At 44.8% G+C, this 27,063-nt stretch overlaps 1 protein-coding gene across 4 annotated transcripts in view; it reads right to left on the reverse strand.

Annotated features, from left to right (window-relative positions):
- Positions 1–27,063, reverse strand: part of HIPK2 (homeodomain interacting protein kinase 2) — a 138,521-nt gene that overhangs the window by 71,426 nt on the left and 40,032 nt on the right. For all 4 annotated transcript variants that reach the window (XM_005527894.3, XM_005527893.3, XM_014256865.2 and 1 more), the window contains exon 2: positions 23,379–24,477. In XM_005527894.3, the coding sequence (XP_005527951.2) occupies positions 23,379–24,477 (1,099 nt within the window). The remainder of the gene's footprint in view (positions 1–23,378; positions 24,478–27,063) is intronic.

Here is a 27,063-nt window from a genome sequence, read left to right on the forward strand (position 1 = left end):
TAGAGAGAAAGGCAGAGGAACAGCTCTTTTCTCCCTGCCTGATGGCAAAGGCACAAAGGTACAGACAAAAGATTTCCATCAAGTGCCAGCTCTTGCCCTAGAAACAGGGTGTTAGTCCCCGGTCGGTGAGGACAGACAGCCCTGGTGTGGCACACACAGCAAGTTCCCGTGGCTTCACTTCTCCTGCACTTGATGGCTGCCTTCGTTCAGGAAAAAAAAAAAAAATAAAAAGAAAAAAAGAAAAAAAAGAGGAAATAAGTACAGAACATTTTGTCCATTGAGCCAGCCCAAGTCAGATATAAATACATAAAGAATGAGCAAGGAAGCCTCTTCCGTAAAGGGAAGCTATTTTTGATTTAGGCAGGGCCCTTTCCAGACTGAAAACTTCTGAATAAACTTGCAACATCTATATTACTTCCCTTTTCTCTCTAATTGACAAAATCTCTGCCTCTGAGCTTCTCTCACATCCTAAACTCACCTTCTTTTTCTCCAAGTTTTCACAAGTACTGGTACCAATTTTGACCTCATCAGCCACTCAATACCCTCTTGCTGCAGGGTGGTTGTCCTCAGTCTTCCCCAGTAGCCCTGGTGACCTCCACAGGAGCTGTCACTGCACTCCTGCACAGAGGAGCTGCTTAGGAAGGGGCCCATCACAGCATGCCCACTTTCCTGCAATGCTGGTGGAGGAACACAAGGCTGTGGCACGGGATGGGAGCGGATAAACCAGCGGGGAACAGCCTGTTCGCTCTGCAGTCCGTGTCTGCCTCAGCCCCAGCCTTCCCTCCTGACCCCCACGGAACACAGGGATGTGACAGACAGAGCTGAGCAAGCAAAGGTGCTGTGAAGGCTGGGTGCTCATCCCAGAATGAAATGCCTGCAGGGAAAGCAAGTGAAAACCAGAGAAACCAAGCAGAGTCACACCCCAGCTGTGTGGGCAGCTGCTCCAGACACACTGGGCTGCGCTCTTAAGTGTTCCCCTTGAGTCAGAAACATGAATTTAAGGGAAAGAAGGTCCCAAAGACACAAGAATAAGGAGCGGCTGACATTCAGCCTGGCAGACAGTAACTGCACTGACAAGAGCAGCACGAACCCTCACCTGTACTCCACTATTAATGGAATAAATTAATAGGGACTGCAGATGTGGAAAGGCTTGCCCTGAATCCATGAGATGCCTCATCCAAATACAGTGTGGATTTACACTTCCCACAGTCACACCTTCAACAAAGGTAATGGAGATACAAGTCAAAGGGAACTACCTTCCTCTTTGGTGCAAATACGCCCTTTTCTGACGTTTAACTTTTCAGCATTATCTCTAAAGTGCTCTGGGAATTTTCAAAATACAGATTCACTTCATTCAGCAAACACCCATTCCCTACTTGTGCTCTTCCTGAAGTTTGAAGTTGAAGCTTGTATTGCTTTGTAGTTTACATCACAACAACACACTAGAAATTATTTGGAGAATACAAATTATTAAGTACTTGCCCTCACACATAGGCAAAAAAAAAAAAAAAATCACTGGTATATGATTATTTCTTTCAGGTTAGTCCTCAAGTGAAGTGTTTCAGCTGAAAAAGAATTTCTCTGAATATTTAAAGTATTTAATACATATACAAAATATTTTAACTTTATATTATGCATTTAGATCCTTGATTCAGAGAACTAGCCAGGCAGTTAGAAATTGGGATGCCTTTGAGTCTGAACAAACACATTTTAAAAATTGTATGTGGAGGTATTTAAAAAGACCCTGGCCATAACATACAGTTTTCCGGAAGTTATCTCAGCAGATGGGTGATGATCTGCTATTACAAGAATGCATTCTGGACTTCTGATTTACTCTATTGTTTAAGGAAGGTACAAACCTCCATATCTTACACATGAAATCCCCATTTTCAGAGTAGCAGGGAGAAAGGAGAAGCAAAAGTCCCTAGTGGGATTTTCATGTGTTTAATAAGTCACTGGCAATCTCTTAATGATCCAGGTCATGGCAATCCAGCCTGTCTCTCCTTTTCCAGGACTTCAGTGGCTGGCTGCAGCTCTCCATGCCACAGGGACATCCCTTAAAGCCACCACAGCCCATTCTGTTCTTCTCTTCTGGGTTTTAAGCCATGTGTTGCCTGGTATGGCCAGTGCACAGATGAAGTAACACCATGTTCATCCAAACCCCTCCTTCACAACTGGTTTGCGACTGTGGGGTGGTTTTGTCCCTCCTGGGTGCCTGTGGTTTCAGTGTTTCATTGCTTTGGTCTCTTCAATTCCTTCTTACTACAAGCACATTTCTGAGAGAAGCAGCAAGTGCAGGGAGGCAGTGGAGGGTTTGGTACATGGCACTTGCAAACAAGGAGGTTTGAGGAAAAGAACAGAACAGGCACCACCTTGCGCTTCTCTCCTGTGCCAGGAGTTTGTCTTGCACCTGGCTACCCCACCATGAGGGATTCCTGGCACAGGGGTTATCACCTCCTGCCCTGGTTCTTCCCACTTTCTTCCCTCAATGGATGCTGAGGATTTTCAGGATCTGAGATGGCAGCTGTGCACTGAAGAAGGATTGCCCACCTGGGCAGCTTCCCACTCACCAAGGCCAGGGCTGGCAAATAACATGAACACCCCAAACCCCTTCTCACAGGGGATATCCCAGGGCCTGCTCAGAGCTGAAGGGGTAGCAAAAACATTGGTCCTGGGGCATCCCCCACGCAAAGGGAGATCGGTCTGTAAAACTTAGAAAAGCAGAAAAACCCCCAAAAACCCAATCAACCAACCAACCAAAAAAATCATACCCTGGACTTCGTCAGCAGCTCCTTTTCAGAACTCAGGAAAATTTTGAAAGCAGATTTTCCAAGTGCTGTTATTTCAGTGAACCTGAACCACAAATAACTCCACAGCTGCTGCACTGGAGATGCATGGATTTAAATCAAGAGAGAAGCAATTCCTCTAACTTCCATATCATGGAGAGGCAGAGAGGTATTCTTGTCCCACCCAGGCTGTTCCTGCAGGTTTTCTCCCAGGGAAGGATAACCTAGAAAGTCACCTGCTGATCACCAAAATCATGAGATTATAACTTTCTTTTTTTTTAGGAACATACTCAGTTTTTTTTTATATTTAGCTGGTTTTCAAACTTATTTTTGCAGTAACACTGAGAAATGCTTCACTGCTTTTTTAAAGTTAAAACCCAGATTATCTCAGGTAGGTAGAATGTCCTACCTGAAAAAAACCTAAAAAAGAAAACAAAAAAAGAAGAAAAAAAAATAGAAAAAAAAAAACAAACAAAAAACCCAGAATAAACCCAACAAAAAGAAAAAACCCAACAAAACAAAACCAAAAAAAAAAAACCTCAAAAAAGCAGATTATAAAACTTGATGAAAACATAAAGTAACAATAGAGTGCATCTACACCAGTGTTTCACTTGGGCACTTTCAAGGCAAACCCCTCAGTTGTTCCCACTGCAAAGTGGTCTCAGAGTGCACAAATGAGCATTCACCCACTGAACAAGACCAAATCAGCCACCCCTCCGAATGTCCCAGTCATGGCTGTTGGGTTCTTGACAAAGGATTTGCTCTCTGAACCATCTCCCACCTGGCCACACTGATTGTTAAGGCACACAGTGCCACGGACTGTGGGGTCCTACACATGTTCCTTGTTCTCTGCCATCATCCATTGGGAGTAACTTAATGTTTCTCATCTCTGTGCCTGCTCCCAGAACAGTGCAAATTTTCTTGTGCATCCCTTCACATGCCAGAACAAAAGCACAGGCCTGATTTATCACGTGATCCTTCATGAAGCCCATGAAAGGATTAAGAAAATTAATTGAAAGGGTTAATGTACATCTGTAACAGGCTATCCTGGTTATGACATTTAGCTTCCCTGCCACAAACGAGCTATCTGGTCTCTTCTCCAGAGCAGAGATAAATGTCAACAGATATCAACAATCATACATTATAAATATGCAATGCAGTATTTTTTTTTCTCCTGCTGTTTTGAAGCACTACTGCTCTAGATGACAGGCATGAAATACTTAGAAACTTTTGGAATAAGATGTTCTGAATCCTCCTCAACTTTTAATAACTTGCAAATTATGCTGTCACCCACAGGACAGCACCAGAAAGGTGCCTGTGCTGAGCAGCAACAGCCAAAAACCAGTTCCACTTCCACTGCACCAAGCAGGTACCACTTCCCACAAAACAGGCATTGCAGCTCTTGGGTGCCAATTTGTTCTACTCAGACAGTGGGGTATTAAATGCAAAATAATGCAAAAGAAAAATTTTCAGAAAAATCATCCAAGTTCAGTAAAATCTTATAGAGAGTTCTCAATCAAAATGACTCTGGCTTCTCTCACTGTCTGAGAAAGCATGTAGAGCCCACACAGAATAAGCTTCCATAGAGGAAGGCAGGATCTGCTTTACAGTAGGCACACATGTGCTAGATAGCTGTTGTTTACTAGGTCATGTTGATTTTGCTTTCAGCTATGTTTTCTTAGGCACCCACGTCTCTTCATGTAGGAGTGCCTTAGAAATTACAAAATATTACTCCCACTCAACATGCACTCGTGTGTGTATACATTAGGTCTGTGTGTACATAGCTACAGAGATGCCCACCATAAACAAACATTTGCAACCATGAGCTTTCAGAAAAACAAAGGTATCTTTCCAATCCCTTCACAGGGAAGGAGCTCACTGCTTTCATCCACTCCCCTCATCCCAAAAGTACTGTGTGCCTCACTTCCAAAAGGACCACACTCAGCTCAGCTCTGTTGGCCACCTCCCCTCCTGGGGCAGATGAAGGAGCAGAACGGGTTCCTGCTCTGCTGAAAGCCTTTCCCTGCAATGCAACTCGCTTGCAACTCAGCGGTTCCCCACAGAGGGGCCTCCAAATGCGGATAATTTCACTCTTCTCCTTCCCTGCCTCTGAAGCATCCCTTCTGCTAGCTGTGGAAAAGCCCTGTTTCTTGGAAAGCAGCACATTCTTGCTTAAGATAGGAATTCCTGTTACGGAAGCTGATCCCGATCAAGCCCTTCCCTTCTGCCTCGACCTCCACCCCAGTTTAGGAAATTCACCTTCCTGGAAATGCCTTGGCTATAAATACAGCCCTCAGAACAGCCTGTGACATTTTTCCCTTTACTACATAAACTTTCCACTCGCCGAAATCATCCCAACAAAAGCCAGCACACAATATGAACTGCGGAGAGCCGCGCTTCCCCACGCATCCATCCCATCCAGGCACAGCTTTGGCCTGGAGCTACCCTTGCACGTGGATTTGCAATATCTGTAACCTATCCTAAGGATTCAGCCCCCTGTGCTCATCCCCTTGGCCCTCCCTGCTCCCCACCTCGCTGTCACACCGGGTTTGTTTCATTCTGTAAGCGACGGCTTTTACAGCAGCCGTGCAGCAGAAGTTATTAATGCTGCTTTGGTACGGGGAAAATCTCATTAACGTCAGCAAAAGGAGGAAGACTTCTGAAAAGCTCCCAGCTAATTTGCTTTCTTTTAATTTCTTGCAATTACAGTAAGCAGCATAACGCTCTCCCAATAAATGGGTCTTTAGCATTGTGGCAGAGTCCTATCCCCAATCAATCCTCGCTCAAACTTTTAACCCTTTGCTGGATTGCTGGAGAGTAGAAATTAATATGAGGTGCACCTTCCCAGAACAAATGGTTTTCAGACATTTCCAGTAATTTCTCCACATGGTGGAAAATCCCTGTTTTGGCTGTGCTTTTTTCTTTTTTTTTTTTATTTTTTGCTTTGCAGCCATCACAGCAGTACCAAGCTGGTGCTGCCCACATCCTTTGCTTGGTCTAAATTCAGTTTCTCTTACAGTAAACACAGTTCTTAAAGGCTGCAATCCAGTTCTTTTCTGAAAAGAGGTTCAGTGTAGCATATCCCACACACTGGCTGATTTTTAAAACTCACTGTGTGATCTATTTTCCCTTACTGCTTTGAAAAGTTGAAGAGCAACAATTCTATTTCAGACTGCAGCTTATTATTTTTACTCCACTGCAAAAAAAAAAAATTAAAATAATGAATATTGAATAATGAATAATAAATGCTGAAGAATGTTTAAGCATACAGTCTGGAGGGTAATAAGAGGATAAGGTTTTGGGTTGTTTTGTTGAAAGAAAACAAAGCAAAACAAAAGTTGCCCTTTCAATTAAGTAAAACTGGATTGGTTTTTCAACCAAAAATGTTACAATAAAGCCAAACCCTAAATTTCATTTACTTAATTTCATTCATAATGGCAGGTTTTCAATTAGAATGGAAGAAAAAGGCAGGGTTGTTATTGTTGGGGGTTTATTTTTCATAAAGAAATTGAAGAAGTGGAATTTTGGAGGGAGAACACATTCTGATTAGCCCTATATGAGATCACTTATTCATATCATAGCAAGTTAGAGAAGACTAAACATTATTATTACTATTATTTGATGGCTCTTTTGGTCAATACTTTTTTTTTTTTAAATTCTCAGCTGTGGATTCATCGAAGAAGCTTAGCCTTTCATTTTAATTAAGTTTCTAATCATAAAGGCTCCAACTCAATAAATCCAAACCTGAAATTCAGAAGAATCTGTTGTTATTCCCCCCCTAAGGCTGACCAACATATTTCACCCATTCCTGTACTAGCACACAGGGAACCTGGGACAGCAGGAGTGCCTGGGAAGGAGTAGAACTCCTACCTGGAAGTCTCTGCCTGGGTTTAAACATTGTCCAGCCCTCCCAGCAGAGCACACTGCTGTCACTGGAGAGAAGCAGCACGAGGAGCTTCTTGCCCTCATAGTTAACAGAAGCCTCTCCACCATAAAAATGACCTATCTGTCCTAGGGACTTCACAAAGGAAGAGGAAAAAGCACACCCTGGCACATTCTAGAATACACTGAGGTTTTGCAGAGTTAATCAGCACACCACCACATATGAAGAAAAACCCACTGTATTGATTTAAAATAACATTACACATGGAAATCAGGTGGTTAACAAATTGCTACAGGACTGGACCCTTTGGTGAACACATTTCAGGCAAGGGAAGCTTCTTGCACTGATTTGCAAGTTGCAGAAAACCCCACTGCTGCCAACATTTGAAAATAATTAAGTAGGGCCTTTGTTGTCTGTGGAAAGAAAATAAACCAATAAAGTCACATTTTTAGCTTCTTTTAAATGATATTTAATGCTCACCAAGTTTCTTGCATGGATAGAACTGTATTTGCACAGTGAAAAAGGGGGTCCACCAGTACACACAGATGCAGCCAGCGCTGCACTGAGAAACGAGTCGTGCATCATTTATAGCTTCTCTGTGTACTTCATAATGTATGCGTGGATGAGCTACACCGAGTGCAGGATACTTAAACTGTCTCATTTGTCCAGGCCACTCACAATCAGACAATTAAAGGATGGCCATAAAGAAATCCCCACACAAACAGAGAACAGAAGAAGATTAATTTCCTCATTTTGTTAGAAACATGCGCCCCCCCCCAGCCCCGTTTACAAGTGAAATCCAGGAGTGACAGGGATTTACAGTACTTAAAACAAAAAACAATCAAGAAATTAGAAGTGGGTCAGGAAAAGTAAAGTCAGAGGATTTCACTGGACAAATCCCAGGGTTGTCACCCCAGCAGAAGTCACTGTCAGGAGCCAAACACCAGTTTAAGATTTCCTCCTGTTTGTAGGGATATGAAGACTTTAGAAACACAAATCTTCCTTTCAACTCATCACTACTCCAGAATTTCAAAATGAACTCTTATTTCATCTAGAAAACATAGAGCACCAAACAAACACTTTTGGTGGTGCAGTCAGTAGGAGAAGGTCCCTTCTTGCCACCCCTTCCTGTTCAGAACCCAGAGCTCCTCAGCTGCCAGGAGCATTAGAAAACCCCTTCTGTCATACAGCCAGAAATCTCTGCTCTCACTCGAAACACTGAGTTCGCTGTGCTCCCAACAAAGCCCCGCTCAAAACAAGCATTGGCATGTGCATTTATGTGAGATGACTGACTGGCCCTGCAGGTTGATAAAAGGTTCTGGAGTCTTTCACATACAACTAAAGTTGTTGGTTTGAACCCAACCTGTCAGTGGTGTCTGCGGCAGGAAGACTGCTCTGCTCCATCTCACAGAGTCAGCAGTGTCACTCTGTCCCCTGGAAGACAAGTATACATGCTGTTTTGGGGTGCTCTGCACAGTCAGGACAACACTGGTGGCAAGGATCATGATAAACCCTCCAGAGCTAAGTTCTAATTGAAAATATTCTCCACATTACCAGTTCCTATAATCCCACGAATCATCTACCACAGCCTCGTGATCTTATGGATGACACTTCAGTCTCCATGAGAAGATGCTGGAAGAACCCATTCTTTCCACATCTCACAATAAAATCCTGATACTGTTAAATCTGAAGATCACACCTGAAGAAGCAGTAAGTATAAAAACCCCAAACCAATACCATCCATCTGGAATCTGCCCTTCCCTCCATCTCCCAAGGCCATGACTAATCCTACCAGTCAGCTTTCCCACGACAGCTCAATATTAGTACACTCAATCTGCCACAAAAGACAGACATAGATACATACTTTTCCCATCCTGTTTGTTTGTATATAAATGCTTAGCCTGAAGGAAGCAAAACCCTATTTCGCCTGAAACTCACTTCTGAGAGCGAAGGTCTGATCAAGCAACAGTTGGAGAATCCCAGAAGATGTGGCAAAACTAATTGTAAAGTCATACTGAAATAAAGCACGCTTTGGATTAAATGTCATTTTACTGGGATCTTTAAACCTCCTGCAGGCACTCAGGCTGGTCTGGTTTTAGCCCATTTTAACAGCCTCGCACAGACCACTTCAAAACTCTTATTAACCTGGTGAAAAGTACACCCTAGGCTCTACTTGCTAAACACTACCAAGCTGCTCGTCAGCCTTCACCAAAATGACAGAGAAATAAAGAGTGATCCTCCCTGTGTGAGCTACAAGCTTTGCCCCAGCCTCGCTGAGGTGGCAAACCCTGCTGGCTTGCTCCTGTTCACACAGACCTGCACATGCTCAATAACACCATTGATTTTGTTTGTGCAGGCAGAGAGAATCCAATTTTAAAAAGCCACATTGATTCCCACCCATTAAAAACAGAGCAAGCTGCAGCATTTGCTAAATGGATAGAAAAAGACTGAGGTCAGGATGGAGGGGTGGGAATAATGTCATTACACTGAGCTCATTCTGAAGGACAGAGAATTACAAAAACAGACAATAAAATAGTAACAATTTGACTTTTTATTATTTGCTGTAGTTTCTAAATTACAAAAATAGCGAGTGAACAACCAGGGAGTGCCCTGTGACAAGGGATGCACGACAGAAGGCATCCTAGAGCTTGGAGCTGTGATTAGTTGCATTTGGAGCATGAGGACACACACGCACACAGCGAAAGAGGGCACAGACACAGGAACTGAGAGAGAAGCCCTGAGACTATCTGTGAGGACCCTGACTGCTTTTCAGTTCTTTGTTTTAGCACATTAAACAACCAGAGCCATCACACAGGTCACCGAGGACCTTCCTTCTGCAACTGTGGCCCCAGCTGCACCGCACACAAAAACTATTATTACTCTCTAATGGCTGCACCTTTTGGACAATAATTCAGTGTTTTGGGGTGGGTTTTTTCCCCTCCTTTTGCGCAGTGCCACTTAGTCTTTTGCTTCATTTTATGTTTTATTTGCACACTCTTGAAATCTTCATGTAGTGACTAAAAATTCATGAGGCAGCCTTAAGCAGGAGCCCCCGCTTCCCTCCCTCCCTCCCTCCCCTTTTCCTACCCGTAGCAGGCGGCTGAGGAGGTACTGGGCATATATTGGTGCTGCCGCAGCAGCAGGGGGGTGGGAGAAGCTGTGGATGCAGAGAGAGACGGTGCTGCAGCCCTGGGGGTGCCTCCTCATCCTGCATCTGGGAGCACAGGGTGCGGACAGTGCTGGGCACGGAGGCTCATCCATGCCCAGCAAGCACATCCCAGAGCAGAGACGCTCCATGTGCTGGCTGGGCTTCAGCTGCACGCCACGCACTGCCCGACCACGAGCCTGCCCGCGTGCTGCACAGCAGTCATTCATCTCTTCAACTTCAGCAATGCCAACAGGCAAGTGCTTGCTAGCATTAGTGAGGCTTTCATAATTGGTCCCAGCTGGTTAGTTGTAACACGCCTTGTTGTTGAGCAAGTACCTAGTAACGCTGTCAGACATCCCCTGGTTGCATAAGGAGGGTTAGCATCTTTATTAATTACGGGCCGCCACCAGCCTGTGTCACTCTCCACAGATAAGAAAGCCTTTAAGCTCCTGGTCAGTCAAGGCCTCCTTGGAAAATCTTGTGCCAGCTTCAAGCAAAGCAAGCTCGGGCTGTAGCCACGGCAGCCTCCTGCCCGTGCTAACAGGGTTCCTGCTCCCCTCTGGCTGCCGCGGGGGCTGCTGCCAATGCCAGCCGCTTGCCAGCTCTCTGGCCACCGCGTGGGCGTGCGGGAAGCCTGGCTCACTGCGAGGCACGTGGGCATGCACGGAGCACGGCAGACGTGGCCAAGCATCAGATGTACCCCAGTGCCTGGCCACGCTGCCGACCAACGCCACCACAGCAGCAACTACTGCAGCGTGCCACAGCTCCGAAACGCCGGGCAAGGCAATGCAGGACCGGGCAAATGCACCCTTCCTGCTGGAGAAGGAAAAAAACAGCAATGCGCATCTCTCAAAAGGCAGAAGTGTGGAGGAAATATCATGGAAGTGGCCATTTCACAAGATACTTGAGCGTACCTGTGGCTCTAAAAACCTCAAAGTTTGCGACCAACCCCACTCCCCGCAGCCCTCGCTTGCCATGCGGTTTGATCTGTGTGATACATCAACTTGGGGACATTTTCTGCCAAAAACCAAGCACCGTGCTCTTCCTTCTGTGCTGTCACTGGGCTGTTGTGACAGCCCCCTTACAAAAGCCGTGACAAGAGTTATATCCTGCACACAGAATTCTTACACAACTTCAAATGTCATTTTGTGGGCAGTAATCAGAACCCATAGCCCCAGGCTAAGGTAAAAGCTGTGAGTGTGTCTAGGAGCTAGAACTCAACAGCTGCTCCAAAGCACACACCTTGAACTGGAAATGAACCTCTTCAAATCCCATGGAAGACCAAACCACAGGCTGGGGCTGCAAGGAGTGGTCTGTTTGGCTGTGTCAGCTGTCTAGAGCAACTCTGACCTTTACCATCCTTTGTTTACATCTGAGCCAACCTCTCATATCCTGGGTTTGCTGCTGATTTTTCTCTCTCCAACTTCTACTTTGGCTGCCCGTCAGAGCCTGAGATGAGCACCAAGGTACTAGGAAAAGATCCTCACAATGTACATGGGGCAGACACTGCTGCACTTCTAGAGCTGCTGATAAAGCAGCTGCCAATTCCTCCCTTCTCTGATCAGGGGTCTGAAGGCTTGGGTTTGTTCAAGGGCCACTCAACAGCAGCTCCCCACCAAAGTGGCGCAGGGTGGGGGCTGCCAGCTGTGTCTTGATGCTTGGCTGCCACACACTGCAGACAGATCCTTTTCCCAAGACATGAGCTGTCTCCCCGTGCACACCCAATACCTCCAACAACCACAGGCAGACAGCAAATCCACTGCAACACCTCATGCTCATCACTGCCATTTCCCATCTGAGCAGCAATTCAATACATTTTCACATTACCCATGCCTCTGAAAGCCAAGAGGGCCATTCATACAAACTTAATCTTAGTTACTCTTGCTGGATCATAGGTACTGATGTTGGAAGGTAATTCTCTAAATCCAATGTAAATGTTTAAAGTTTATTCCCAAAGGATTTATATAGACATAAACATACAGATTAAAAACAAGCAAGACGTCGGGAGCTTTTTACTACCTTCTAAAGTAGCCAGGCATATGGATATTTTATCTCTCCTTTTGGATCTGCTTTCTTCCAACGGCACAGTTCAGAGACTTCATACAGATCAGAGGCAGAGTTCAGGCTAGCACTGACAATTTCATTAGAAGAAGAAAAAAAAAAAAAAAGATAGAATTGTGTTTTCTTATGTTCTCTGCTCTTTTATTGCTATTTTCAAAATGAAGAACAGACCCTACCAAAGTGCTAAGGGCTGAAAACATAACTCTAAATGATACAGGAAATCCAACTTTGTGCCAATCCATTTTTATCCTCTCTTTGTGGCCATAACAAAGCTGAGAACAAGAGCTAAACAATGGAGAAAAAAGAATAATTTCAACATAATTTTTTTGCTGAAAGTAACATCAGCGACAATAACAAGAATCCATTCAAAAGACAGAATGTTATCTTCCAACACAGTTAACACGCCTTTCTTTCTGTCACTCATTATGTATCTTACACATCAAGCTGTACTTTGACCTCCTTACAAAGGAATACATTTGGAGCCACCACATCCCTGTACCCATACTGGCAATGCTAAGTGAAATCCAGCCCATAGTGCCATTCTCTTCCCTGCTCCCTCATGCACCTGCCAAGAGGAGATAGGTTATCAAATGAGCCTCCAGAAAAGCATTTCCAGAAACAGCAATATGACTACATCCTGCTCTTGCTTGTGCTCATGCAGCCCTTCAGAACCCAGTCCACTAATTTAACAGGCTAACAATGACTTGAGCTGAATTTTTGACAACTATGGGGATGAGATCACTTAGATAAGCTTTTATTTCTGATAACGGCCATCACCATTACTTCTTTTTACCTACTGAAATCAACTGGCAATATTTCATCATTAACTGTTTAGCACAGTAGCCAGCAAATTCATATAGTGTCAGCTGAACCTGTTTACATTTCAGATTTCATCTACCCCTCTTAATACTTTTGTGAGCATCAAAGAAATACTCCATTTTCCTCTTGAATGACTATTCTATGTTTGCAGTCTCCCACTAGTAAGTAAAACACTCTTAAGACTGAATGTATTGAAACTTTTCTTAACTCATCAGATGCTCCTTCCACCCCCCTCCCAGACATGGAGTGCAAAGCTCTGCATGGAAGCAACTTTTGGAAACACAAATTCTTACCCTGATGAATCCAAAAAAGGCCATCAGCTTTCCTTCTGTACACCAGCTGTCACATTAACACGTGTGCTACCCCTCATTGTCATATGTACTGTTATACCCTATTACTCTTTTGTTTAAGGGCTTCAGCCACAAAAATCTTTGTGCATGAGATGCTGTAAACACAGCAAGCAGAGCATTCCAGGAGAACAGCACAAGGTAAATGGTACATACACCTACATCTAGACTGGAGAGTACAGGCAGAAAACACGGTGTTGCTCAGCAGTATTGCCAGAAGCCATCCATCCATCCTATGCGCAGTTAAAACAACTCAGTGCAGTACAGCTCCTCCTGATGTCAAGCTAACTGAAACACTGCTAACTTCTCTGCCTCTATGTGAGCACAAGCATCAGCTGCTAGAACACACAATTCTCCTTATCCTTTCAAGGCTTCAGCTGGTGACCTTCCTGTGCTCAAAAGCTGTTTAAGTCATTAGCATTATCTGAAAACTGCACCAAAGGTAGAAATTCAGTGATGACGCTATAAAACTTACGGCACTTTTCACGTCTTATCAGACCCGGGTTATTACACTTGCTTTTGGGAACTTCTGCTTCAAATCAGCTACAAATGGCACTGGTTGACAAAAAGCAAAATAATGACAAGGAGTTTACCCAACTCTCTGAAGTGCACAATTTTCAATTCAGAGTCACTTGAGTTAGATTCAGGACAATTCCCCCACATCTACCCTGCCTCTCTCCCTGAGCAGAAGCCTTTGGAGACAAACACCAGATCTGGTAGTAGGTAGAAGTCTGCTACTCTCTGGCTAATGCAAACCAGAAAAAGCAGGGACAGAACCTGGATGTCCACCCAAGTACTGGTTCCATGCAGTCACAAAGGCAGAATAAAGGTAAAACAAAAAATTAAAGGTAAAGCAAAATGACTCATGTCTGTGTAGGTAAAACAATGTCTGCAATTACTTTTGTCCTTAAGTAAGCAAAAAACAAAGGTCAAGCTGCCACTCAGGGACTCACAGGTTACTTTCCAGCCCATCTCAGGAGAGGGATGCTGTCCTGTTTGGTTCTCTGGCCTTGAAAGTCTCCAAATAGCAAGAAGCTGAAACTTCACCTTTCCTCCCACACCCTTCCTTATGTGGGAAACAGCAACTTCCAGGTAACCACGGTCTGTAAGAGGATTCCTCTTCTGCCCCTCCCCTTCCTCAGTTCCTAAAGCCACTTCCCTTTTACTTCTTTCTTTCAGAACTGTGAATATATCACAGAATATCTGTGTGTGTGTATATAAATATATATCTTTATCTATATATATACACATTCTGCATTTCTTTTTTCCTTGTAAAGCACCACAGAACAACTCTTGTACGATCTTGCCTATAAAGGCAAAGGACATTTCCTTGACCTTCCTTCTTAAACAGGTAACAGCCATGGCTATAACTCAGCCTAAGTCAGGCCACAAGATTAGTATTTTTCAAGCAAGATAACCACTCTCAACTGCTTGAAAGTAACTCCTGTTCCCCAGCATGACCTGGAGAAGGAGGTAGCTACTGAGCCCCCACCTGAGAATAAGGTGCATTTACATAAGCTTAGACTAATTTGAGGCATCAGTGCAGCAAATGGCTTGAGAAGGTAGAAACAGGACTGGAGTCATGTCATTCAGGGGTCTGAAGCTGGGGAATGTATAACCCCATACTAAATGTTGCATCTTCAGGTAATTTTTCTCTTCTGGTAATGACTCATTCATTTATAAACCAACGCCAGTCACTTTTCTAACCTCATTGCTAACGAGCAGCAGAGCAGAAATACTTTCCAACCAGAAAACACTCTTCAGTGTAATACAGCTTTCCAGTACCGCTGTGCAGGGGCCTAGAACTTGTGAAGCTAATGAATGCACAGACACAGTAAGCTTCCTCCATGTTACATTTACATCTCTTGCCTGCACTGAGCAAATGTACGGGGGGAGGTAAAAACCTGATAGGATTTAAATACACGGTACTGGAGCAAAGTATCCCTGAAATCCTGTGCAAACTGTGTTGCTAATGCTTTTTCATACTCAGGAGAGGATGAGGAATCTCACTGCTCATAATTCTTTTATTTTCACACTTGGAGCACCGAACTCATCCCAACAGCCCCTCACCTCACCTCATTTTGCTTCTCAGCAGCCACCTCTGCCCTTAGCCAGCTACTGCCCTGACCCAAATATGCATTGAAATAAATGTAGGAAGACACAGAAAATGCTACTAGTGTGTAAGTGTGACTGCAGTGCACTCTCCTTCACTGGCCACCTATTGCTGGAGTAACATCTGTGGGTCACCACACCACTGCTCCTTATGAGCTGCTGCTGCTGTTTTGTCACTGGAGATGAAAAGAAGAGCACCCTCTCCCTGCTGTGCTTCCTTTGCCCTTGGTGAGGAAGTAACTTGAGTGGGAGGAGAGAAAGAAGGGCAAACACAAAACCACAGAAGTGAGCTACTAGAAGCAGAGACAGAACTTTATGCTTTTCATACACGGGCAAACAGCCGGCTCTGATTGTGTCTGGCTCCTGCTGTAGCCCTGCAAATTGTGCCTTCACTCTCATTGTCGCTGCAGCTGCCTGCCACCACACTGAGCTTGGTTACACCCCAGCCCCGAGCTGGGCACAGGTATCTATACCAAAACACTGTGTGTCTTTTATGTAGCACAGAGATGGAGTCTAAAGTGCTACAGCCAATAGCTGCTATGGGAGCGTTTTGATTTCTTGTAGGTAAGTAGTTCTTTTTAAGTAAAACAACCTGGCTATTTGTACCTGTTTCAGGCTTGCCCTGGTACAGTAAATACAAGAGTGACCTTGATTTTTCACATCATTTCACCAGGCTGCAGCCTTAAGAGGACTTACTGTGCTTATAAAGCTTAAGAGAAGAAAAATAGACAGCAGGAAATCCTGTGACAGGCTTGTTTTGGTGGTGATGAGAGAGAAACAGTAGCAGGAGAAGAAATGAAAAAAAAAACCATAAACCAAACACCTGTAGCCAACCCACTGATGCCTCGGGAGGCTACCTGGAACAGTGGCAAGACAGTGTTAAAGGAATAAAGTAGGTATTTATTAAAAAGGCCTTCAGAGGATACACCTTGGGCACTACAAGAGCCCAGCCGTGGCTCCACCCAAGATGGACCCAAGATGGATGACAGGTCATGAGTCTTCACACTTTGATATAAAAGTTTTGGTCCATTTACATATTGGGGTTAATTGTCCAATTACAGCTTCAGGTTATGAAGTCCCATCCTCCTAGATTGCTCTCCTCAATTTGCTGTTGTTTGTATTGTTTTGGGCCTCAAACTGCAATGGTGTCCTTGGTTCTCAGGCTGGAAAAGGATTGTTTTGTCAAACTAAGCTGTGAAGAGAGCTTGCTAACACTCTGTATGAAGTTCAGAGTTACATACTCGTGCAGTAAAGAATCTGGGAAACATGAAAGCTGAAACTTAAGGCATCACTACCAGTGGGGAGAGTGTGACTTCCAAACCACTCCCTGATCCTCACAGTGTTACTGAAACTACTCTGAGAGCGAGTATAAAGAAGGATTCGTTTAGGATTCTCTGCTGGGTTTGAAAGAAGGCTTGTGATGTTTGTGTTATCATGACGACTTCAGGCGGCAGTACAAGGACTGGTAACGTGTTATTTGCACACTGCCTCCTCTCTGCAAGCCCTGAAAGCAAGCATGTGGGAACTCCATCTTAGCCCCATTTGAAGAGTTATTTGTTTCCAAACTGTAAGGTACTGCTTTTGGGGAGGTCAGCCCCAGGCGTGGGACTACGTGGCACCGGGTGGTGCAAATGTCCACAGAGGGAAGGTTTTGCTTAAACGGGTAAGTTATGGAGTAGAGGGGGTAGAGGGAAAGGGAAACACAGTTCTAAAATCATATCCCTCTGGAGGTGAGGTGGAGAAGGATGAGGTGAGTTCCCTCAGTTTGGGCAGGACCTGTGTCAGAGTTGGTGGCTGACTGCTGAGCCCTGGTCAACAGCCACATCACTGTGGCTTCTGATCCCTGCCTGCACAGCACTGCCTGGGTTGTGGGCAGTGCCCCTGAGGGTGAATGGGGCTACCTGCATCCAGAGGACTGCCATTCCCTTTGTGGGGATCACTGATGAGTTTAAAAGCTGCAGCAGCCTTGGGAAAATTACGTTTACCTTCTTCTCCCCAAGTTTTGTTTGCTCTTTTACACCAGAACCAGAGCCCCTCACCTGAGGGGTGACACCAGCTGATGGAAGAACAGTGCTTCCAAGCCTGGTACCTGCCTCTGGCTGCTGCTCACATACACATCTCTGATCCAAAACACCCTTAATGAATTGATCCCTGCCCGTGGACACACACGTTTCTTCCTTTCCAGCCACCAAGACAAAACTGACACCTGCAGGAGTTAATTGCTGTCAGTGCCCCATCTTTGCTGTATAGCATCTGTTTCCAGAGAGAGGAGAGGGGACTGGAAGGATTGGCTCAGCACTCAGCTTCAATATTTGATTTTCCACCTCTCGGACACAGATGAGGTAAAAGGAAACAGCATGAGACTTCTCCCTTCCTTGGTCTACCAGAGACTTCTCTTTGCTGGAGAAAGGCTCCCTGTCAGGTTCCTTGCAAACAGCCCTTTGTTGCAAGTCTTCTTGGGCCCAGAGGCACATAACTGGGCATATTTTATCCACTTGGTTAATAAATAAACAAAGCCCTCCTGTGACAGACAGTCCTTCTGACTCCACACAGGGATGCAGGGCTCCTCTCGGAGCCAGGCCCGCATCACGAGCTGGAGCTGGGCAGGAAGGTGCTGTGGTGGCACAAGGAAAGGGGCACAAGCTTTGTGAAGATAAAGGAGGAGCTGGCATGTCTGCTCAGAGCAAAATAAAAAATACTTAGGGAAACAGTAAGAAGGTTTCAACAGAGAAAACACTAGGGAAGGTCTAGTCTGGGGAGATTGCTTAGGCTGAAATACAGGCTTTTCTGTTTTAAATTAGACCCCAGGTAGGGAGTACAGACACTGTGAATCTCCTGTTGGATGTACCATGAGCACAATGTTGGTTTACCATTCCTTCCCCAGGGTGATTTACACACAAAGGAACTAGCAAAGAACTGTCTTTGCTTGTGTTCTGTAAAACCAAAAAAACAACTCTCCCAAAAGTTGGGCCAAAGCCAAAAACTTTCAGCTAAATGTCTCTTGCTTTCCAAGACTTGGTAGTCTGGGTACAATAAAGTTGAGATTCAATTAATCCCGATGTTGGTTTGGAAAAAAAAATCCTGCTGAATTTTGATTCTGAAAAAAAACAACTTCAAATTCCAAGGGTCCTTAGGAAAGAAATTAACAACTGCTTAAAATAGTATAGCTTGAAGTCTGCTTTTCTCCACAAAGTCTTCTGCAATGTTTTGCCAGTTTTGCAAGCCTGCAGTCCTATCAGGTGTGATCATCACCACTTGGACTTCAGCAGTGAACTTTGTGGCTTCACTCCAGTCCCCACAAGAACCTTTCCTCCTCAATCCATCCTGCTCTTTACCTTGGAGAGGCAGAGTCAGTAAAGCAGTGAATGTTGCATGTAGGAGTGAAACAGACTGGCAGAGCAATGTGGCTCCCACAGCTGCAAATGCAGTCAAATCTGACATAGAGATGTTTTTGCAAGTCCAGAATGGCAAAGATTTTGAAATATAAGTGCAATACACTGTTATACAAGGATATAGCAGATGCCAATTCATTGAGTAAACAAAAAAGCATAGCCTATCCCTGTGTCATTACACCTGCCTCATTTAAAGGGCAGTTTTGAACAGAATGACACATTTGTGAGTCACACAATGGGGAACAGGTTATGACTTTGCTCAGAAATCTACCTTGTTTTGGCTTCTAGTCAGCAGGGCTGAAATACCAATACCTGTCATGGCACAATGTCCATGTGTGGCAAGACTGATCCAGTTTAGCCCCCTGCATTCCCTCAGGACCTGCACTCACCCAGCTAAGCATGTAGAGCCAGTTAAAAACCACGCCTGCACACTCTGTATGGGTGGTTGATAACATGCAGGTAGCCTTTATGCAGGCATATTTTCTTGCAGTGTCTGAAACCAGACTGATAAACACCTCTTCAAACTGGTACTCAGCTTCATTCTCTGTTATCCAAACATTTCATCAAAGGCCACTTACCTAGAAAGCAGACATCTCAACCCAAGCCAGACAAGCCACATACCAAAAGCCTTTCGAAAACAAGGAACCAAACATGAATTTATTCGCTAATAGTGGAGGGGTGACAGCCGTTATTTTATATCTGCAATATTTTGCTAATTCTGAAAGACTTAAATCTCATAAGGTGATTACACCATTAATTAGCAAAACACTATCATCCCCCAAGGTGCCAACACAGCAGCTGTTTCAGCTGAACAGCAAAGAAAAGCCAAGAGGGCAAGGTAACAAACTGGTGGTGCCCCCCTGAGCTGCCCAACTGCTTCAAGCACCCCCGTGCTGCCACCCCATGATAGGGAAGAGCTCTTATTCCAACAAGGGACAACCTCAACTCTCCCTCTGCCACCCCAGCCTCCCAGAGGGCAGTACCCCCTCTTTCACCTGTGTGCATGAATGGGGGCTCTAACAAAGGGGCCATCTGTTGGAGCCTGAGCCCTGTATTTCTCAGGATGTGGGTTTTCTCAAGGAGCTGTTCATACATAGCTGATCAACCCAGAAGGGATCTCTCTGGTCATTCATTCCTCTGACCCTCTGCAAAATGGAGATCACAGAAAATATCTCAATGATCTCCCCTTCCAACTGCAGCATGAAAAGGACCGAAATAAAATACCAGGAAGATACCCTGTGATCCAAAGACTATCACAGCTTTTTGATCCATAACTCTGTGAACGGGCCTTCATTTCTAGCCTAAGCATATCTGGCTAAAACTTCCAAGTGCAGAGCACTGTGAGCTGGGCAGAGCAGCCCTCCATGGTCATCTTCAGTTCCTCACCTTTTCCTTCAGGCACCTCCAGACCACAGCCACATCACCACAAACCTCCTTGAAGGGTCAGTGATTAGGCCCAGGTTGATGCAGCAGATGGATGGTAAGGGACGAGAGGAAGGACTGTGGTGACGAGGGGGACAGGCTGGGACCCCTCTCCTAAGCAAGGGATGTTTGGACAGCCACCAGTGAGGTCCTACACACACTGGCCAAAGATGCCACGAGAGAAACACTTTGCACCACAGCGAGTCTTGCACCACAGGCTGAAGATGGGTGGGCAGAAGGAGGATGATCCTCTTCACAGCACCCCTCCTTTTAGATGACAACTGACCACAGAACATGGCTGTGCTGGGGCTCATTCCCTTCTCCGTGGCAGGCACTGGAGACACAAGGGCAGTGCCCTCTCAGAGAGGGATTCTTGGCAGCAGGGGAGTTCCTGCACAGCTCACCTTAGGCTGTCATGTTCTGCCTCCCACGGGCTCCCGACAGTTAGGAGAAAGATCTCCAGAGTACCACTTGTGGCAGCAGATCTAGCTTGGAGGAGGCTGTGTCCTCTTAAGAGGGTTGGGAGCTAAATTCTGCTGGACTAAAGACATTTTGATACCATTTTTGATATTTTTCATCCCACTCTGTCACCTCAATACCATTACCCTTCCAGAGTGCACTGGCTTAGAAATATCCCTGGTGAGACAGAGACAGTTCTAGGATTGGGGCAGCCAGTGAGGGCCCCTGAGCAGTGCCAGCAGTACAAGAGCAAGTCTGCCCACCATTCTTCCCACAAGAAACAGGGCTGAGGAATCCTGCTCATCTTCAGAGCACATCACACGGCAGCAAAGGCAAATCACCCATGGAAAGCCTGCAAGCAGCCATGGAGCTCTCTTGGCTTTATGCTGGGTTGTGCAGATTCAGGTCAAGAAAAAGCACAGAGTTTGTTTAAAGACATTTTGTCTTCCACCTTCGGGAGAAGAAAATGGGCCTATCATTTACAGGAGGAAAGGCTTTAAATTGCTCTAAGATGGAGCAAGATCCCACACACCTTTCAGTCCTTCAAAGGATTTGGCCATCACGTGCTCGAAAGAAGTGATAGGAAATAGAAAAAGCAAGTTGTTAATAAAATATGGAGACAACTTAGGAATTTTCTTGTGAAAGTCCATGATAAAAAACCTCCAGCTGAGATCCAGCCTCTACTTTATATTCCCCTGTGCTCTGCTTCATCTTTCCATAAATGCATGGGGCACAGGGCTTCTGTCACACCTTTGGCATGACTGCTTAGAGTCTGAGAGGTTTTACTAGTCTGAGGAAGCTTTTCCTTCGCATGCAACTTAAATGTGCCATTTCTTGAAGTCATCCCCTTGTCTTTTATACTCTAGCAAGCAGAACAAGTGTAAATTAAATGGAAGACACATGAAATCTTTATAAAGCCCAGTGTTTCCCCTAGCATGAAAGTTCATTCACTTTAGAGTGGAAGAGGTCTTTACTCTGTGCTGTATTTTCCCCATCAGAAAATGAAGAGGAACATAAATTTTCCTCATGACTTGAATTTAGCTTAATCAGCAGCCCCCTGCTGATTTAATTCAACCCAATGAGATTTTTCTCTTTTTTTTCCTTCCTGGTGAGCTGCTGCCCCTTTTCCCCTCCTCCCACCAATTCAGGCATGGAAAACAAGGGAGGAATTAGACAGACAGAACTTATTATCTATGAAGCTGCAACTTCAGACTGGGCAGGAATAACATTTAAATATAAAAAAGCAAATTTTATCAAGCCTTTTCCTCCCCAGAGACTGCCATGAAAATATTCCTTGTTTGTCACTAAGAATGAGCCATTTTTCTCTTTCATTTCTGCTTTCTGTCACATATTTCATTTTGGCTGCCCCTTCTGTCTTTCAGCTAGGGACCTAGGCTGCTAACACAGAATCACAGGTAACTCAACAACAAAATGCCTGTATTATCTTTCTTTTTTTTTTTGTTTCCTAGTCTGTCAGGTAATTGCAACTCTAAAAGCTTTTGCATATTTACCACAGAAACATGTCTATCCTGGAGGATGGGACTGTCATCAGGTAGAGTATCTTATTTAATAAGCCTCTTCTGAGGTATAAACTAGGGCTGGGGATTTTTTCCTGGCCTCCTTCAGAGCAAAGGACAAGCTGATAAAGATCAGCTGCTGCAGTGCTACACTGTCAAAATTCCTGTTCCTGTGAAAATTAACTCTCTCCAAGCTCAGAGTTCAGGTAGGCTTTGCCACCATGAAATTTATGAAGTAGGAAATGGGTCTGTTATCAACTCATGTTGGTTTTTCATCCCCAGTCCTCCCCATGTACAAGACAGATTTCTATTTACAAACAGATCAAGTACCCTGCTTTTCTGTAACCCATCTGATGAGCTGTGGATGCTGCCAGGACTGATTTTCATTAAATCAGTCATGAAGAAGGATCAGATTTTCTCTCTTTGCCCCTGTTTCACAGAAGTACAGCAACAAAAATGTGGTCTGAACATTTCTAAATTCAGCTGTTATCTAAAGCCAAATTCCCTTCACCTCCATCACAATTTCCCCCCACCCCTGAAGCAGCAGTAGAACTGCTTTTCTCGGTCCCTAGGATGCTGAATCAAGCTGACTGGTACCAAAGAGAGGGTCTGAGAACATCTACAGGAGAGACTTTGTGTCTTGGAGTCAAGACAGAGGGCAAGGATGCCCTGCCAGGGGTTATGAGAAGAGGCTGCTCTGCTCAAACTGTTCAACAGGCTGAAGAGGGATATCTGGATATCTGGTTCACACACTTCACTTCAGGCACACCTATGCTGAGGTCACAACTCCCTCCTGGCATGTAACAAAGGACTGTGAGTGGGAATCAACAGACTACAACCGGTCCTCAGTCCAACACCAAATCACTGACATTACTTGCCTGGAGGAGAGCTGACAAGAGCCAGCCAGAAGACTCCCATAGACTCAGAGCCTGTGGGAAAACTAATCACTGACAAAACATCTTCTGCATCCATACAGTTTTCCTGCAGGCCAACCTTACACTCGTTATGTCCCTTGTTTCGTATATGAGTACCAACTGTAAGACACATTTGAAATATGGATTGATTGTTGAGGTTGAAGGTTAAAGATTAACCCTAATTCTGAAACCAAGAACCTATATCCATTGACTTGGAATGAAAATGTGGACATCCCCTCTTCTGAAAACAGTTCCAGAGAGAATAAACTGATAGAAGTGAAAGACTAACTGGAAAACTATTTTTACAACACTTTATGATTATTTACAAACTTACAATGGTTTTCAATGCAAGTAAATGCCAAGAGGTTAGGACATCATTTTTTCTTATCACCCACAAGCCATCTTAAGAGCCACATCTGTTTAGAATTAAGGGATGACTCTCATTCATTTAAGTGAATGTAAGAAAATTCCCACAGGTAAAATACTTCCAGTAGTGTTACATGAGCCCAGTCTCTTACCTGTAGTATCTGGATTGAAGGTAAGTAGAACACACAGCTTTGGACACATGGCTAGCTGAACCAAAGTCTATGACCTTGACCCTATAGGGCTGTCGGGATGGGTCTACCAGCATGATGTTCTCTGGTTTGAGATCAGCATGAATCAGTCCCAGGCTTTTCAGCTTCATTAGGGCAGTTGCTACCTGCTGGAGAATTGGTCGAATGTACTTAAGGGGCAAGGGACTGAATTTATTTTGTTTTAAGAAATCATAGAGGTTCTGCTCCAACATTTCAAATACCAAGCATGTGTGATTCTTGTGCTGGAAGCATTCGTAAGCACGGACAAAGTTGTAGTCATCCGCGCTTTCTGTGCTCAGCCGAGCCAGGATGCTCACTTCAATCTGGCCTTGCCGGGCATAAGAAGGGTGGTTTTTTAGGATCTTGATAGCCACAATCTCATTAGTGCCACGTTTCCAGCATTTGACTACTTGTCCGAAGGTTCCACGGCCAAGAAATTCTAACACTTCGTACGTGTTGGTCATGGAACAGAGCACCTCATGTTGCACCAGCTGGTAATCCCCTTCACTGTTGGAACCACTGTTTTTGGAAGTGGCCGTGGAGGTGGTGGCGGTGGCTACAGTGGCCCCACTGGCATTGTTCTGAATCATTGGCGGATGCTCCTCGATAATCTGCACGCTGCTTGTGTTCTCGATCTCCTCGCTCTTGCGCTTAAGTCCACATTTTTGGTAGGTGTCCAGAAGGCTCACAGTGCTGCGACGCATCAGGTTGTGTGGCCCGCCCAGTGTTTGCCCAGACACTGCAACCACACCAGAAGTGCTGTTGGCAGATGTAACCACAATGTGCCCCGTGCTTGCTGGGAAGATGATGGTCTGCTCGTAAGGGATGCTCGGATTGGGGATCTGGAGGGAGGCGTTGACGGCTGCTGCGGCGGCTGCTTGGGAGGACTGCACGTTCTTGCTCTGGTTGTAGACTTTGCTGTGTGTGCCGTACCCAGTCATATCCCAGTTCGAACTCGGCTCCACTTTCAGTTTCTTCACGCTACAGAAGGCACTTGACTGAAGGGTATGAGGAGAGAAAACTTGCACATGCGAGGCCATACCTGCAATACAACATCAGAGTGAAACCACAGTCGTCAAGATGCCTTCCCCAGCTTTTTTCATTTGCTCAGTGGCAGGAAAGGGAAATGGGATACAGGCTTCAGATACATCACATGCACACACACAAAAGGCAGGTTCTTCCAGATACGTGTATTTGACACAAATAAAATATTACGCTCTAAAATAAATCCTTACCCCGGGTTGAACTATACTAACAACATTCAAGATTTCTGCTCTCTTGCTCTCCCCCTTTTCATTTTTAATAACAGGAATGTACATGTTATTTTTACCTCCTCTGCCTAAAGAGACTCCTATTCCCATTGTCTCCAGGAATATATCTATCTCTCTGGAAGAACTCATGTCAAATACTGCAAAGTATTCTGACTACAGAAGCCAAATCTCAAATCCTCAGGCTCATCCAATCTTAAACAGTTTGGTGGATCTGACTTAAGCCCCCCGCTTATTCCCATAAAACCACTGTGTAGCTTCTGGCCTGCACAGAGTGAAGATGGGACCAGGAGATGAAACACTGTGAGCAAATGGAGGTGCATAGATAAAGTTGAGGAGCTGGAACAGAAGAAGATGATGTTTCAGATTGCTTGCCAAGTCTGTGAGTGGGAAATGTGCACAATGCTAGTCTGTGCTCAGGGACACTGGAGATGGGAGTTACACAACATGAGCTTCACTGTGTGCTCTCAGTGCTCCTGAGATTTATAGATCTGCAAGATTTATAAAATTGTCTTCATCTATTCTTATTCACAGAGACCACTGGAAAGCAGATCCCTTGGAAATGAACAGCACTGTTTATGAAGCAACATACACATTAGCGTGTAGCAGAATTAGCTCCTAATACAGCTTTATTTTTACAGGAAAGACAAAAACCTATTTTAATGCAAGCTTATTTGGTTTCAGAAGAGTTAATGATCTTCTAAATCTTAAAAAAAAACCACCACAGACCACCAAAAAACAACCCCACAACCTCATAACAAAAGTGAAAATTATGCATCACTGAGACAAACTTACTGAAGGATTCTGAGTAATATTCCACTGAAACAGAAAATGTGCCTATTCAGAGAAAAAAGATGTGGTGCATGGAGAAGAGGACAGCTAAGTCCTGACTTGCTGACAGCTTTCCCTGCCCAGGATAGGGATAGTACTGCTGGGGCAAACATTTTGTGAAGAACACAAATCCATGGGGACTTCTGGGGAACGAATCAGCACCCAGCAGAAGTCAGAGCAGAAAGGCACAGCCTCCTTCACCCTTCTATCTGTCATCAGTGTTTCTTTTTAATAAACCAGAATGACTAGGGAAGAAAAGGACAATATGCTGAGCTGGCACCATTGTTGAATTACTAAGCACAAACATAACCTTGACTTGTTTTCAACTTAAAAAAGTTAAAAGCTGAATGAACGCTTCAGTAACAAAACCACAACAAACTCTGCAGTGCACATGGAGGACTTCTTCATGCGGAGGTGTGACAGTATTTGACTCAGTCTCCTCATACTTTACTAGTCCATGTTCCTCTTGAGAAGATTTCCTGGAGCTCATGTGTACACAGACACACTCACAAACATGCACGCACACACTTACACATTCATGTAGAAAAATATGGATGTCACTCCACACCCACAAAGCCCAGTAGTCAAGTTAAAAAATCTAAATACACCCAACACTCTTTTTTCAGTTAATTCCCACCAGCCCAAAGGACAGGAGTGGCTCAGGAGAGGGGTGCTCTGGTGAGCCAAAACCTACCATGAGTAACTACTCAGAAGTAACAGGCCGAGCAATCTCTCCACTTTGCTTCAACACCCCTGCCTTCACCCCTGCCACAGTGATGAATCTATGAGGATGGAGCAGACACAGAAGAAAACCCCTTCAGGACACATGGCCCAGCCCTCAGCTGGGCTTGAACACTGCACACAAAACCCCACTGAACCCAGTCTAGCAACGAAGCCCTGCAAACCATAGCGTGCTGCCCTCTGCAGATACAACCCCTGTCTCAAAGCGGATTTATGATTGTTTGCTGTAGTTCCTTTTAACTCCATTCCATTTTAACTCTGCTCCCCCAACCTCCTGGGCAGCAATTTCCAAGGTCCCTGCAGCTGGGTACTCAGATGCCCTCCAGCTCCTTGCCCCACTCAGTACCTTCTCTCCTCTCTCCTTTCCACAGGGCAATGATGCTGTCACGAATGCCACGGCACATGGCAGGCGGTGAGCTCGGAGAACCACAGCACTGCTACTCAGCTTGTCATCCTGGACACAAAGATCGTGTGTGAGCGAGCCAAAACCATGTTTGTTTTTCCACTGATTAAGAAGAATCACGGTGTTCCTTCTAGTACAGTACTGACCTGCCTGGAGAGAGGGGGTGGTTTGATGTATGTTTTCCCCCTGGACACAAATAATGTGGCAGATGTAATTGGTAATATATTGTGGACCTAGCAGAGGTGTAATTTATAGTTTTATGGCTTTCATTCCATGGTGTGCTTGAGCAATCTCTCTTAGTAGAAAATAAAAAGGGAAAAAATGACTGACGCAGAACAAGGAGAGACGTTCTTCTCGCACGCTCCTCTAAAGATAACACCAAAAG

The sequence above is a fragment of the Pseudopodoces humilis genome, chromosome 5 (assembly GCF_049639895.1).
Source record: "Pseudopodoces humilis isolate 2021_Gansu_Grassland_sample_001 chromosome 5, ASM4963989v1, whole genome shotgun sequence".
Classification (NCBI taxonomy): domain Eukaryota; kingdom Metazoa; phylum Chordata; class Aves; order Passeriformes; family Paridae; genus Pseudopodoces; species Pseudopodoces humilis.